Raw genomic sequence first — 15,118 nt, 5'->3', positions numbered from 1 at the left:
GGGGTGGGAAAGCAAGGGCAGGGACAGCAGGACAGGCGAGAGGGGAGGGCCACACAGACCTTCCTGGGGATCCACTCCAATGGCAATGGTGTTCTTCATGGTAATGTTGATGGGTACCACCACGTCAGCGAAGTACGGGATGTCCAGGGAGACCATGCGTATGTCTATCCTCCTGGCGAAGATGAGGAAACTGTTCATGCCTGCCCAGGTGGGGAGAGAAGGAAAGAGGACAGTCACCCAAGCACAGCCATTAAGAGGATTTGGGAAGTTCCCGTTGTGGCTCAGCAGTAACAAATCCGACTAGTATCCAGGAGGATGCAGGTTCGACCCCTGGCCTCGCTCAGTGGGTTAAGGGTCCGGCGTTGTCATGAGCTGTGGTGTAGGTTGCAGATACAGCTCTGATCCTGTGTCGCTGTGGCTGTGGCGTAGGCCATGAGCTGCAGCTCTGATTGGACCTCTAGCCTGGAACTTCCATATGCCACAGGTGTGGCACTAAAATGCAAAAAAAAAAAAAAAAAAAAAAAGAGCATTTGGGGCAGGGAAAATGGGAATTCAGGCCCTATCTCCATTAGTTTCTAGCTCTGTGATCCTGGGCACATTATTTAAATGGTTTAAGCCTCAGTTTCATTATCTGTAGAATGGGAACAATAACAGGGTGGCTGTAGGAATGGAAGAGATCATATACAAAAAAATCCTTAGCATTGGGTCTGATACATAGTCATAAATGACAATTTTTTATTAATATCATGGAAGAGAATCTTTTTTGCTTTTTTTTTTAGGGCCACACCTGCGGCATGTGGAGGTTCCTAGGCTAGGGGTCAAATCAGAGCTACAGCTGCTGGTCTATACCACAGCCACAGCAACACAGGATCCAAGCCATGTCTGTGACCTATACCACAGCTCACAGCAATGCCAGATCCTTAACCCACTGAGCGAGGCCAGGGATCGAACCCAAGTCCTCGTGGATACTAGTCAGGTTTGTTACCGCTGAGCCCCGATGGGAACTCCCAAGAAAGGAATATATTTTTCTAAAATTCGTGAAGACACCATGAAACCTAGTCAGACTCTGCTTTGAATCCTGCCTACCCGCTTCTCCTTTTTTCTAGAAGCTTTGTCTCACCTCTAAGCCTCTAGGAGCTCAGGTTTCTCAGAGCACATCAGAGTCTACCTGCAGGGAAGGATGAGAGCCACTGTCCCTCCCAGAGAGGCTCCTTTCAGCTCTGTGATGCTTAGACCTACCTGGTGAACAGGTCTTGCCATCAGGCATCAGGTTGATGCCCGTGGGGCAGGTACAGCTGAAGCCACTTGGACTTGGGGACCGAAGACATAGGTGGCTGCAGCCGCCATTCTCTGTAGCACATGGTGTAGACACTGGGTAGAGAGGAGGGGGGGTCAATGGGGAGGACCTCAGCAGAGGGAAGCCAAGGAGAAGCCACCGTGGGCTAAGGGCTGCTCACCTGGCGGGCGACGGCGGTGGAAGACATGGATGTCCATGAGGTTTTCCAAGTTCTCCTGCAGAGTCTCCCGGTCCAGCCCCGTCAGCCGGTCGGCACTCTGTATACTCTTGGTCTGCCAGTCGGTCCAATAGATGCGGTCTCCATAGAGCGTCAGCCCAAACGGGTGGGGCAGCTGGCTTCCAATCAGTACCTGTCAAGGGCCCCAGCACTTGTGTCATGCCCTGGGCAAGGTCTGACAGTACAGTACGCTGGTCAAGGGCTCGGGTGAGGAGGCAGAATACAGCTCTGCCAATACCACCTGCTGGGTGACCCTGAGCTAGAGCTCGTTATAAAATCTCTCTGAGCCTTGGACTGTCACTCTGTGACAGGGCCTGGCTCCAAGGGTTGTGTGATGACTATAAAAGATCACGTATTATTTACATAATCTGAAGTATCTCTGCACCATGTATTTATTAATTACAAAAAGAAAAATGGAAACTTTGCAGTGGACACCACCTTAACCACACCATCAAGGTTGGTATCACAATGATGGGGTGAGCTGACATCTGTGGCTACTGATAAGACACACTGAGAAGTCAGCCCACACCTTCACTTAGTGTAGTATTCCTGCCCCAAATACATAATCTGAATCTAATCTCAAGGAGATGTCAGACAAATTCACTCTTTAAAAATACAAACATGGAGTTCCCATCGTGGCTCCGTGGTTAACGAATCTGACTAGGAACCATGAGGTTGCGGGTTCCATCCCTGCCCTTTGCTCAGTGGGTTAAGGATCCGGTGTTGCCATGAGCTGTGGTGTAGGTCGCAGACGCGGCTCGGATCCCGCATTGCTGTGGTTCTAGCGTAGGCTGGTGGCTACAGCTCCGATTGGACCCCTAGCCTGGGAACCTCCATATGACACAGGAGCGGCCCTAGAAGTGGCAAAAAGACCAAAATAAATAAATAAATAAATAAAAATACAAACATTAAGAAAGACATAGAAAGGCTGAGGAAATGTTCCAGACTAGAGACGTGATTGCTAAAAGCAATTATGACCTGGGATTGGATCCTGGACTAGACACAAAAAAAGAGAAAAAAAATTTATAAAAGACATTACTGGAATGATTACTGGGAAAGTTGAATATGGACTGTGGATTATATAGTGATATTGTATCAAAGTTAAATTTCTTTTTTTTTTTTTTTTTTTTTTTTTTTTTTTTTTTTTTTTTTTTGTCTTTTGTCTTTTTTTGTCTTTTGTTGTTGCTATTTCTTGGGCCGCTCCCGCGGCATATGGAGGTTCCCAGGCTAGGGGTTGAATTGGAGCTGTAGCCACCGGCCTACGCCAGAGCCACAGCAACGTGGGATCCGAGCCGCGTCTGCAACCTACACCACAGCTCACGGCAACGCCGGATCGTTAACCCACTGAGCAAGGGCAGGGACCGAACCCGCAACCTCATGGTTCCTAGTCGGATTCGTTAACCACTGCGCCACGACGGGAACTCCCAAAGTTAAATTTCTTAATGTTGATCATTATACGTTGATTACATAATACAATGTTCTTGTGTCTTAGGAAATATGCACTAGAATATTTTGGGTTCAAGGGTAGGATGACTTCAATTTAATCTCAGTTCAGAAAAATTGTGTGTGTGTGTGTGTGTGTGTGTGTGTGTGTGTGTGTGTGTGTGAAAGACAGGGAGAGAGGGGATGAAAATGGTATTAACAATGTGGCAAAATTAGTTATTGCTTCTTTTGACTATTCTTACAACTTTTCTTTAACCTTGAAATTGTACCAAAATAAACAGTAAAAACGAAGAGAGAGGTCATGGGCCCAGCATGCAAATGGAGATTAATTAGTGTTACTGGTGGTGGTTATTAGGAAAGGACTTAGATCCCCAGCCCACAATCCACCTGATCCCTAGTTTCTTTTCACCATCAAGCAGCAGAATGCCAGGGCTCTGTGGGGCAGCCACAGTCTCAGAGAAACAGCACATGCCCCAGGCTGGGTCACCCCAAGGTCCTCTTGGATCCCACCAGCTGCCAGCTAGGAAGTGCCACCCTGGAGGCTGTCAGGGCTGTGGAGGGAAGCCATAGTGCCACCTTTACCTTCCTCTTGCTGCCATCCAGCCCAGAAAACTCAATGGTCTTCATGCCGGCATCAGCCCAGTATAGCCGCTGGGACCCGTAGTCAATGGCTAATCCATTAGGCCACGTCAGGTTAGACGAGATGATGACCTGGCGACCCGAGGCATCCATGCCAGCTCGTTCAATCTTGGGGCTCGCACCCCAGTCCGTCCAATACATGTACCTGGGCACAGGCAAGGGAGGTCTTATAAGCCTTCTATCAACACCCAGGAGGGATTCAGGGGTTCTAGGGTTTGAGGGGTTCCACTTGCAGTAGCTGCCCCAGCCTCCTGCCTCAGTTCCCAGCCCTCTCCTGGGTTCAGAGCTGTCTCTGCAGGTCTTATATCACCATCAAAAAGCATCCTAGGGTCTTCAGTGTTGTCTTGACTGGACGGATTAAATAATCACAGTGTATCAACTTAACAGAGTTCTACATAACCATAAAGAACAAAATAGACCTACGTGATCAAATGGAAAGACATCCAAGATATATACAGCCAAGTGAAAAAACCATTACAAAAGAGCATGCCATTGCTGTAAAACCAAAACCATCTCATCACCACCACGTGTATGTATGCGCATAGAAGAAAATCTGGAAAAGACACCCTATACTGTAACAACAATTCCTGTTGGAGAGTGAGATTATAAACTTAGGTTTTTTTCTTTTTTGCCCATGTCTGCAACACGTGGAAGTTCCCAGGCTAGGGACTGAACCCGAGCCTCTACAGTGACAATGCTGGATCCTTAACCCACTGCACTACAAGGGAAATCAAAACTTAATTTTTTTTTTTTTTTTTTTTTTTTTTTTGTCTTTTTGCCTTTTCTAGGGCTGCACCCGTGGCATATGGAGCTTCCCAGGCTAGGGGTCTAATCGGAGCTGTAGCTGCTGGCCTATGCCAGAGCCACAACAATGTGGGATCCGAGCCACATGTGTGACCTACACCACAGCTCACGGCAACACCAGATCCTTAACCCACTGAGCGAGGCCAGGGATCGAACCTGCAACCTCGTGGTTCCTAGTTGGATTCATTAACCACTGAGTCACAATGGGAACTCCCAAACTTAATTTTTAATTTTTTATTTATTTAAAATTTTAAACTTGTTTATTTTTAGGGCAGTGGGCGCCCAAGTTCCCAAGCTAGAGGTTGAATTGGAGCTATAGCTGCCGACCTACACCATAGCCACACCAATGTGGGATCCGAGCCACTTCTGCAACCTACACCACAGCTCACAGCAACACCGGATTCTTAATCCACTGAGCATGGCCAGGGATCAAACCCACATCCTCACGGATGCTAGTTGGGTTTGTTATTGCTGAGCCACACGGAACCCCCAAACTTAATTTTTTAAGCAACAAATTACTTTTGTAAGTAGACCAAAAGGAAAAGAAAAAAACCAAAAGATATAAAGTTTCCTTGTCCACAAAGAGAGCGTTGTCACTATGCACTATGGCTTCTCCAGCTGTCCTTGCTTCCTGGGTGTGCCTGTAAGATCCAGCCACTCTTGCTAACCTCCAGACTCCCCTCTGGTACCCAGACCTAGGGGTGGGGAGAGCTTGCTCCAAAGGGACAGGTGCTCACCCGCCCATGGGTTCCACCACGATGTCCCGGGGCCGATCCAGGTTCTCCCAGATGAGTACGGTCCGCATGCTGCCATCGGTGTTGGCCACTTCGATCCGATCTGTCCCTACCAAGAAGTAGGGGCAAAAATATTAACTCTAGTCTTGGTCATTCACCCTCTCACCTTCCCTGCCCAGCCCAGAGCTTCACATGTCTAGATGCTCAAGAAGTACTTTGCGATAAACATGCAATGGAATTTCGAGAAAAAATTCAAGGAAGTGATGGGTTATATTTCTTGGAACCTTCCTCAACCTAAGAAACCTACACTGTCCTACCCTGTCAACGCATTCTATTCAAGCAATCCACTCTGCCAAGCAATGCTTCTAAACTTTAGTGTGTATAAGAACCAGAAGAGTTTGTGAAAATACAGATTCCCAAATCTAACCCTGAAAGATTCTGATTCAACAGGTCTGGTGTGGGGCCTGCATTTCTAACAAGAATCTGCTTTTTTTTTTTTTTTTTTTTTTTTTGGCTTTTTAGGGCTGCAGCACATGGAGGTTCCCAGGCTAGGGGTCAAATCGGAGCTGCTGCTGCGGGCCTACACCTCAGCCACAGCAACACAGGATCTGAGCCGCGTCTGTGACCTACACCACAGCCACAGCTCATGGCAACGCCGGATCCTTAACCCAGTGAGCCAGGCCAGGGATCATACCTGTGTCCTCATGTATGCTAGTTAGATTCGTTTCCACTGAGCCACAACGGGACTCCAAGAATCCACATTTCTAGCAAGTTCCCGGGTGATGCAGATGCTGCTGGTCCAGAGGCCACACTTTGAGTAGCTCTGGTTTAAGGCATTCCTTTTGCCTCCTACACTTATCTGGCTAATAGAAAATGCCTCTTTTACCAAGGCATTTTGGTAAAATGTGATGGAAGGAAAATCACAGGGCATAGGCTCCTTATCTGAAATGCCTCAAAACTTTCTCAAACATCAGCTGCACAGCAGAAGGAGCAGCCACTTGAATGGCCAATGCCAAGCCCTCAGATGTGAGCTTCTAACTTTAGCTCCACAGCAGCCCAACCACTCCTGACCTACTAAGGATTTTAGGTCAAGACAGAAATGATCTAGGAGGGGCATTGGGTCCTTTGCACCTGAAGCCAAGGTTGGTGTTTTTTTGTTTGTTTGTTTTATTTTGTTTGTTTGTTTGTTTTGCTTTTTAGGGCCACACTAGTGGCATGTGGAAGTTCCCAGGCTAGGGGTTGAATTGGAGCTACAGCTGCTGGCCTACGCCAACGCCAGATCTGAGCTGTGTCTATAACCTACACCACAGCTCACAGCAACACCAGATCCTTAACCCACTGAGCGAGGCCAGGGATTGAACCCGCAACTTCATGGCTCTTGGTTGGATTCGTTTCTGCTGCACCATGACGGGAACTCCTGAAGCCAAGGTTTTAAATAAGAATCCCAGAGAGCCAGGCACAGCTGCCCTCTACATACCTGCATCTGTCCAGTACAGCTTGTTGGTGACCCAATCAATGGCCAGGCCTGCCGGGCTCTCCAAACTGGTATCCACTACCACCTAGGCAGGAAGCAGTGCTGTATCACCAACTGGATATGCTCCCCAGCCTTAGAGCCCAAACTCCAATTTGCAGGTTGGCAAAGATGTGGGATGCCTTTACCCAGGAGAGGCTGGTTCCACCCCTCAATCCCTGCCCTCCCTGAGGGCTTGGGCCCACACTGGCCCTACCTCCTGTCCTGTTCCATCCCACTTGGCCCTGCTGATGGCGTCAGTGCTGACATCCGTCCAATACACGTGGTCATCCCGGGAGTCCCAGTCCAGGGCCACAGCACTGCGCACGTCAGCCAGTGGGATGACATCATCGGACAGGTCCTCTGTGTCAAAGCTGATCCGACGGATGTCCATCCTTCGGGCAAAAAGCAGGAACTTGTCAAGACCTGATCAAAGGCCGAAAGGGGTCTTCTTTTAATGCTCTAAATCCAGTAAGAGTAACAAGACACAGACGCTCACCTGTGTGACATCTGGTTCAATCACCCTTCCTGGGATCTGGTGCCCTCTGTCCCCTACTCCTCACACCTCAGGCCCCCTTTGAGCACCGGGCAGCCCATGCTGGCAGAGTCCGATTTCAGGATCCAAAGGAAATAGACTCTGCCAGGGCCCAGAAGTGCCTCCTGTTTAAGTGTCTGTCAGCTTCATCTCAATTTTCTTCCTGTCTTACTTTGCTTGGTCTCCTGTGTACTGGCCAGATCAGTGTCAAGCCCCACTCTGCCTCTCTGCCTTCTGTGTCCCCTCCGTCACCCAGATCCCTTCCTCTTCACCACATCAGTCACTAACGACCCCTGCTGAGCACTTACTCCTTGCCCGGCCCGGAGCTTGGTGTGTTTTTCTTGCCATGTCTCCTTTACCCTCTTAACAACCCTTGGTGGTTCATGCTATTCTTTTGTTTTGTTTTGTTTTTTTGGCCACCCAATGGCATATGGAGTTCCCAGGTCGGGGATCAGATCCGAGCCATAGCTGCCACCTAAGCCACAGCGGCAGCAATGCTGAATCCTTAACTCACTGTGCCAGGCCAGGGATCAAATTTGCGTCTCAGTGCTCCAGAGATGCTGCCAATCCCGTTTGACCACTGAGGGAACTCTGGGTCATGCTATTCGTGTTCTCATTATTTATTTATTTAGTTAGTTATTAGTTATTTTTGCTTTTTAGGGCCATACCTGTGGCATACGGAGGTTCCCAGGCTAGGGGTGGAATTGGAGCTACAGCTGCCGGCCTACACCACAGCCACAGCAACACGGGATCTGAGCTGCATCCGCTACCTACACCACAGTCATGGCAACGCTGGATCCTTAACCCACTGAGCGAGGCCGGGGAACAAACCTGTGTCCTCATGGATACCAGTAGGGTTGATTACAACTGAGCCTTGATTTATTTGAAATTCTTTTTTTAATTCTCATTTTCTAGATGAGCAATCCTGAGGCTCACGGAGGCCAAGTAACTGGCCCAGGAAGCCACAGCTAGAAAGAACTGGAGCAGGAACGTGAACTCAGGTCTGACTCCAAAGACGGAGCTCTGGCCACACCCCTGCACAGCTTCTTCCCAGCTGGTTCCTCTCCATCCCCGGCCCCTGGGCTGGTCTGTCTGAATATGTCCCGGTATACTTTGCTGCTTGGAAAGGCACTTCCTGCCTAACTTTATCAACTGTTTTCTTTTAAGCTCTGGGAAACCTTTAAGTTAAGGGAAGTTCCTTGCATCTCATCAAGACAATACAGGAAGAGTTGCACACAAAAGAATGTAGGGAAACGGGGTTCTCAGTCAATGTGTGTTAAATGGCTATTGTGCCTGTTCCTCTGAGTAGTGTCCCTGATTTCACCAGATCCCAAGAGAAAAATGATTTTAACTACAGATAAGAACATCAGTGGGAACAGAGTGGTAAGTGAGAAGAGCTGTGATGCGTGAGGAATTACCCCGGCCCCTGGCTGGCTGTGCCAGGATCACTCCTCTCTGGATTATTTTTATGAATAGTTGCCTGTGCCTCTGAGCTACGCAAGGCCACCTTCTCAAGGCCATATCCCTGCAGGAGCTCAAAGGAAGCCAAGGTAGCATTCAGGGGGGTGACTGGGGAATGTCATTATCTTTCACTCACTAGGCACTTATTTATCCAGGGCCTGTGTGTACAGCACATCCTCAGAAGTCCTAATCTAAGCTCTCTGGTTTAGAGGCTGAGGGAATCTTTAATAGGGTGAAGCTAAAGGCAAAGAACCAGGAAACTATTCCCCTGCTTTCTAGAAGGGCCTGGAACCGCCTTGCTGCCTATAGACAAAGCATCCTTCTGTGAAAATGATACACAAGCCTGATTGCAAGAGTTCATACTTGACTTTGTAGTGTCACTGAATCTTTGGGGACTACTGCTGGGCCCCCTCAGCTTTGACCTTGGAGCCCTCAGCCTCATGTTTTTCCTCTCCAGGGGCTGCCTGAGGAGCCTGGCTCCTCCCTGCTACAGGCAATGCCCCCAGCTACTATCCCTGTACCTTCCACCCACCCTCACAAGGCATGTCCATTGAGGCAGGTGCCCTAGACCCACTTACTCTGGGCACAGGCGTGGCTGCTGATCTTGCGGAAGCCAGTGGGGCAGGCACAGGTGTAGTTTTGTCCACTGGGCAGACACAGGTGGGTGCAGCCTCCGTTGTTGTCCCCACAGCGGTTTTTCCCTGCTCAGAAAGCCCAGAGCAAGAGGTCAGATAAGACCAAAGGCTGGCAGAAGTGGTCCCAAGCCTGGTGAGTCAGGTTTAACTAGGGTATGAGCTCCCTAAAGGGAGCTATGTGCTATTATTTTTATTTTTGCTTTTTAGAGCCACACCTGTGGCATATGAAAGTTCCCAGGCTAGGGGTCCAATTGGAGCTACAGCTGCTGGCCTACACCACAGCCACAGCAACACAGGATCCGAGGCGCATCTGCACCCTACACCAAAGTTCACAACAATGCCAGATCCCCAACCCATGAGTGAAGCCAGGGATCCAACCCACGTCCTCATGGATACTAGTCGGATTCATTTCTGCTACACCACGACAGGAACGCCTGTCTTATTATTTTTAATATCTGCCCAACCCGTGAGCAGAGTGACCACCTCTGACACACAGGAAATGTTTGCATGAATTACATGGGGACAGTGAAGCTGAATGAGTCTTTCACGAGTCTCAATGTTGTACTACCCTCAATGTCCAGCAGAGGGAGGCATTAGCCCATGTCAGTGCCAACCTCACATTTTCCTGCAGAAAACAATGGCAACTCTGACAGGTGCAAGGAAGATTCTCAGAAGCCCTAGAGGCTCACACCGTGCGGAATTTTTTACCTGCAGGCTGGCGCTGGGGATGCAAGGTGTGGATGTCCATGGGGAAGTGGAGTTTGTTGCGAATGATCTCCTGGTTCTTGCCAGTAAATTTGTTAGCACTGTTGATGCTCTTGGTGTGCCAGTCGGTCCAGTACAGGCTGTCTTCAAATACCGTGATGGCAAAGGGATGTGGGAGGCCTGGGGAAAGTCCAGGAGGACCTCTGTCTAGACATGGCCTGCCGGCTGCCTGGGCCCAGGCCTGGCAGCTATACAGATCTCACCCTCTGCCAAGGTTCCTGGGGGGCTAGGATGGGGGAAGGAGGATGAGAGACGAAGGAAAGTGAAGGAAGGGCCTCACCCTGGCTAATGACAGCCTTGCGGTGACTCCCGTCCAGATTGGCCCTCTCGATGACGTGGTGCTTGGCATCTACCCAGTACATACGGCGCCCGGCATAATCAATGGTGAGGCCATTGGGCCAGAAGAGATGGGTATCGGCGATGATGCGGCGTCCAGAACCATCCATGCTGGAGGCCTCGATGCGGGGGGTGTTGCCCCAGTCTGTCCAGTAGATGGTACTGGGAAGAGAGAAAAGGATACTGGGTGGTAGGCAGTAGAGGGTGGTTAGGTACCCAGGATAGTCATCAGGTAGACCGGCTTTTATCAATCTAACCCAGGCGACTCCAATTGATAGGAGATATAGTCTGTTTGGTCTACACAGTGTTTTTTCAATGTTCGAATTGAAATGTCTCTCGACAGGGCATGTATTCATTTAACAAAAAGAAAATTAGGGAATATCTGCTATGAACGAGACCTATCTAAGGCATTGTGGGTGCAGCAGTGAACAAAACAGACAAAAATCTGGACCCTGTGAAACTGACAATATACTAGTGCAATATTCCTTAGGACAAGTGCTTTCTTCTTTGTCACAATCTCTACCATTGCCTTTTTTTTTTTTTTTTTTTTTTTTTTGTCTTTTCTAGGGCCGCTTCCTGCGGCATATGGAGGTTCTATCAGAGCTGTAGCCGCCATCCTAAACCACAGCCACAGCAACGTGGGATCCGAGCTGCGTCTGCAACCTACACCACAGCTCACGGCAACGCCGGATCCTTAACCCATTGATCGAGGCCAGGGATCGAACCAGCAACCTCATCGTTCCTAGTCGGATTTGTTAACCACTGAGCCACGAAGGGAACTCCTCTTCCATTGCCTTTTATCATTTACATACACACACAGCTGTTCTAAAATAGCTGACCTACAGCTGTAAGATCTTAGGGGACATCCCCATCAAATGAATGCATTTGATTTTTTGTTTGTTTGTTTGGGTTTTTTTTTTTTTTGGCCACAGCCACAGCATATAGGCATTCCCAGGCCAGGGATGGAACCTGAGCCACAATAGTGACCCGAGCCACAGCAGTGACATGTGGGATCCTTAACCACTAGGCCATCAGGGAACTTCCCGAATGCATTTAATTTTTAAAAGCTAGAGGCTGAGAACCTCCATTTCAGGAGAACTTTCTTCTAATAGCTCAACCCTATGAACGAATAATAAAATGACTAAACATCTACAAGGCATCTAATGTGTATCGTGCCATTTAAAATGCATCATCTCATTTAATTTGCACTGTCACTGGTTTAGAAATGAGTAGAGTGGAGGCAGAGAGAGGTTAACTAGGCCAGGGCCACACAGCCAGTTACTGCAGAGCTATAAATCCACATGTATCTGGGTGCAGAGCCCAGGCTGTTAACATCACACGGTGAGGACTGCCCTCCCCACCCTCCACCCTTCCTCCCCACCCTCAGCAAAGCCTGATCCAGGGGGCCTGGGAACTGGCCCTAGAGGCTGCAAGAGGAATTTGGGAACTTGAGTCACAACTCACTCACCCCTCCATGGGGTGCAAGGCAATGGCCCGGGGCTTCTCAAGGTTCTGCCACAGAAGCACCTTCCGGTGGGCTCCGTCCAGATTGGCCACCTCAATCCTTGATGTCCCCGAGTCGGTCCAGTAGAGTTTATCGTGGACCCAATCCACAGCCAGGCCCCCTGATGGAAAGAGGTGGCAGAAACGTGTCGGGAGTTCAGCCCGGGCTCCTCTGTGCCATAGTAACAAGGGCAACTCCTACATGTAGCAGTTTCTTGGGCCAGGCCCTGTTCTAACCATTTTGCATATGCTGACTTGTCTAATTAGCACAACAACTGTGTGAACCTGGTACTATCATCCCCACGAAAATGAAGAAACTGAGGCACAGAGAAATCAAGTAAGCGTCCAAGATCATGCATTTCTGCCTCTCAGTCAAACATACTCCAATTCCTGAATTCCGGCTCCCAGACCCACACTCAGAATCCCTGACGGCCCTGGCCCAGGGGGTTGCAAGCTGTGGCTCAGGGTTTTGCTGAGGCACCTCCAGAGGTGCTGTAAGCATTTGAGTCAGACGTGCTCAATACCAAATTTGAACCATTTCACCTGCTTGTAGAATGGCCTAAGATTGCAAAATGAGCTATAGTTTTTCTAATTTGCAAACAATTGGATACATTTATCTGGGCTGATCAGGCTATTTTTAATACTAAGTAATCAACACAAAATTCAGAATTACACTAGATACGAGGCTGATGGAAAACTGTAACTGTCAATCACAACTCTGTGACCAATTTCAGATGGTCACATTCATCAAAATGGTCTCCTTGTTCTCACCGATTGAGCTCCCCAAGGAGCAGGTGTTTATAAATCTGAACCTATAAAATGCGTGTAGACTAACCAACGTTCCCTCTATTAGAGCTCCACTCCAGATTTCACTGTGAGAAGAAGCTCTTCTGCGGCCTAAGGTTTGTAGCCACCAGCCTGTTCCTTTGTTGGTGGCTTTGCATGCGGTGTGGTCCTGCCCCTCCCCACGGGGCCTCGTTCCCTACCTGGGCTCTCGAGCCCGGTGGACACAACCTCCTCCACGTTGCTGCCATTGAGGTTGGCGCGGAGGATCCGGTCCAGGGTGACGTCGGACCAGAAGACGAGCTCGCGCCGGTGGTGGAAGTCGAGCGCAATGGCATTCTCCAGGTTGTTGAGCAGCAGTGTGTACTCGGAGCGGTGCGGCAGCACCTGCCGGATGTCGATTCGATTGGCGAACAGTAGCACAGGCTCCGGCCCTGGGACGTGGCACAGAAATGGGGCCCCCACTGGGCTCCAGAGCTGCCCCTGGCCGCCATCGGCATGCACCCCCAGCTCCAAAGGGCCCCTGGCCCCCTAGGGCATGTTCCGAGCGGTCGGCACCAGCACTAGAAGAGAGGAGGCCTGCAAGGCATACAGCCCACCCCAGCAAGGTTTTTCCTGGGGCCCAGAATGCAACTCACAGCTCCAGTTTCCTGAGATGGAAACATCTCTCGCTGTCTCAGCCAGTCCCCAAGCACCTGGCTGTCTCCGTGCTCAGGCCTCTGCCCACCCAGCCGAATGCCAACACCCCTTACCCAGAGCCTTGCAGCTGCGCCGGTCGGGCCGGAGTTCATAGCCAGCTTCGCACCAGCACTGGAAAGCCCCCTCGCTGTTGGTGCAGCCCTGGCTGCAATACCCCTCCTCGGCACATTCATTCACATCTGTGAGGACGGAGATGGTCCGGAGAGGTCTGCTCTGCCATCCTCCCGCCCCAGCTCCCAAGGTGACCAGCTGCTTTCCTGCCCACATACCCATCTACTTTCCAGGCCTAGTGGGAAAACTATATAATAAGCAGTTAAGGGCTTTGAGGTCAGGCAGAGCTGGGCTGGAATCCTAACTGCACCTCGCTGGCTCTGTGGCTTTCAGGAGGTTACTTAACCTCTCTGAGCTTCCGTTCCCCCATCTTTGAAATGGGAGGGAAAACTATCCCCACCTCCCAGGACTCTTGTGATCATGACAAGAGGTCACATCCATCAAATGCCTGACCCATGGGACACACAGCTGCCTGGCCCCGCTCCCAATCAGGCCCCAGCTCACCCTGGCACATGCGCCCATCCTCGGTGAGCCGGTAGCCCGTGTGACAGGTACACTGCACTGCCCCCCGCACCATCTGGCACTTCTGGGAGCAGCCACCGTTGTTAACATTGCAGTTCTCCTCACCCGTCCGGGGCCCTGTGCCAGGCAAGGCAGAGATGGGAGTTTAGCCCAGAGGCCTCCCCCAGACGGCCAACTTGGCATTCCACCTGCACCACGAAGAGCAGCTCCCAAGGCTGCAAGAGTCCCTGGAGAGGGTTCTCTTTGAGGCGAACGGGTGGGGCTCGGCCACAAACCACGGCCAGGCACGTCCACGGGGGACACTCACGGCAGTTCTGCTGTGGGCTTTCATCACTGTTGTCCCCACAGTCATTGACCCCGTTGCACAGCTTCCTCTGCCCGATGCAGCGCCCGTTCCAACAGAGGAACTGGTCGGAGGCACACTGGGGGCTTCCTAGAGGGGGAGGGAGGGACATGGGGCGGGAGGGAGAGTCAGGTCACAGCAGGGCAGGGCTTGGGTCCACCAAAGGATGGGAGCCTGTCATTTTCTAGGGCAAGCTGGAGACAGATGCAACTCAAGGTGGGAGGGTCAGGGTCCAAGGCAGGAAACAACTCAGACGGGGCCGGCTGAACATCTGCACGCGTCCTCTTCCCAGGACACCACAGTGGGATGGTGAGGGGTGTGGAACAGAAGGAAAGAGTGCATCCGTGTGTCGGGCATCAGTGTGGCTAAGGGAGAGGGCCTGGAGGCTGTCAGCAGGAGAGCAGTCCTTGCTCACTAGGCCAGAGCAATAGGTACTGGCCGTGTGTGAGTTAGCATGTGAGAGGCCACTGAAACTCCCAGCCCTGATACTGTCTTCCAGGCCATGAGGCTGCAGGTCAACAGAGGCACCTGGATTTGACACTGGTAACTGAGAAGAGCAGGGAAAGTCCAGGTCATGGGCAAGATCTGACTAAAAGCATCACCTTGCCCCAACTGGAAAGACAGCAGTAATACTCACTTTCTATCCCTGTCCGCCAACCCAACTCTGGGTTAAGGGGTCTGGGGTACACCCGGGAGACTCTACCTGTGTTCTCACAGTTCTCTTCATCGCTGTTGTCTGCACAGTCATCTTCCCCATCACAGCGCCAGGACAGGCGGACGCAGCGGCCTGACCGACAGCGGAACTGTTCCGCAGTGCAGACGGAGGTGGCTGGGCAAAGCA

At 50.6% G+C, this 15,118-nt stretch overlaps 1 protein-coding gene across 6 annotated transcripts in view; it reads right to left on the bottom strand.

Annotated features, from left to right (window-relative positions):
- Positions 1-15,118, bottom strand: part of LRP4 (LDL receptor related protein 4) — a 57,093-nt gene that overhangs the window by 21,401 nt on the left and 20,574 nt on the right. For 3 of the 6 annotated variants that reach the window (XR_014836992.1, XM_085011206.1, XM_021085230.2), the window contains exons 8-23: positions 14,981-15,106; positions 14,242-14,367; positions 13,917-14,051; positions 13,415-13,540; positions 12,866-13,096; positions 11,845-12,001; positions 10,321-10,538; positions 9,984-10,160; positions 9,219-9,341; positions 6,862-7,070; positions 6,612-6,693; positions 5,138-5,243; positions 3,540-3,741; positions 1,458-1,647; positions 1,240-1,371; positions 60-200 (exon numbers count right to left, since the gene is read on the bottom strand). Coding sequence is in view for 4 of the 6 variants with exons in the window: in XM_085011206.1 (XP_084867332.1) it covers positions 60-200; positions 1,240-1,371; positions 1,458-1,647; positions 3,540-3,741; positions 5,138-5,243; positions 6,612-6,693; positions 6,862-7,070; positions 9,219-9,341; positions 9,984-10,160; positions 10,321-10,538; positions 11,845-12,001; positions 12,866-13,096; positions 13,415-13,540; positions 13,917-14,051; positions 14,242-14,367; positions 14,981-15,106 (2,481 nt within the window). In the remaining 2 variants the exon portion in view is untranslated. The remainder of the gene's footprint in view (positions 1-59; positions 201-1,239; positions 1,372-1,457; positions 1,648-3,539; positions 3,742-5,137; positions 5,244-6,611; positions 6,694-6,861; positions 7,071-9,218; positions 9,342-9,983; positions 10,161-10,320; positions 10,539-11,844; positions 12,002-12,865; positions 13,097-13,414; positions 13,541-13,916; positions 14,052-14,241; positions 14,368-14,980; positions 15,107-15,118) is intronic. The other 3 variants (XM_085011208.1, XM_085011207.1, XR_014836993.1) reach the window with 2 other exon arrangements.

This window comes from Sus scrofa, chromosome 2 (genome assembly GCF_054392235.1).
Source record: "Sus scrofa isolate SSC_HxYL_T2T_F1_AM1 chromosome 2, Sscrofa_HxYL_maternal_Yorkshire_Landrace_v2.0, whole genome shotgun sequence".
Classification (NCBI taxonomy): domain Eukaryota; kingdom Metazoa; phylum Chordata; class Mammalia; order Artiodactyla; family Suidae; genus Sus; species Sus scrofa.
This window is presented reverse-complemented; position numbering and strand designations above follow the sequence as displayed.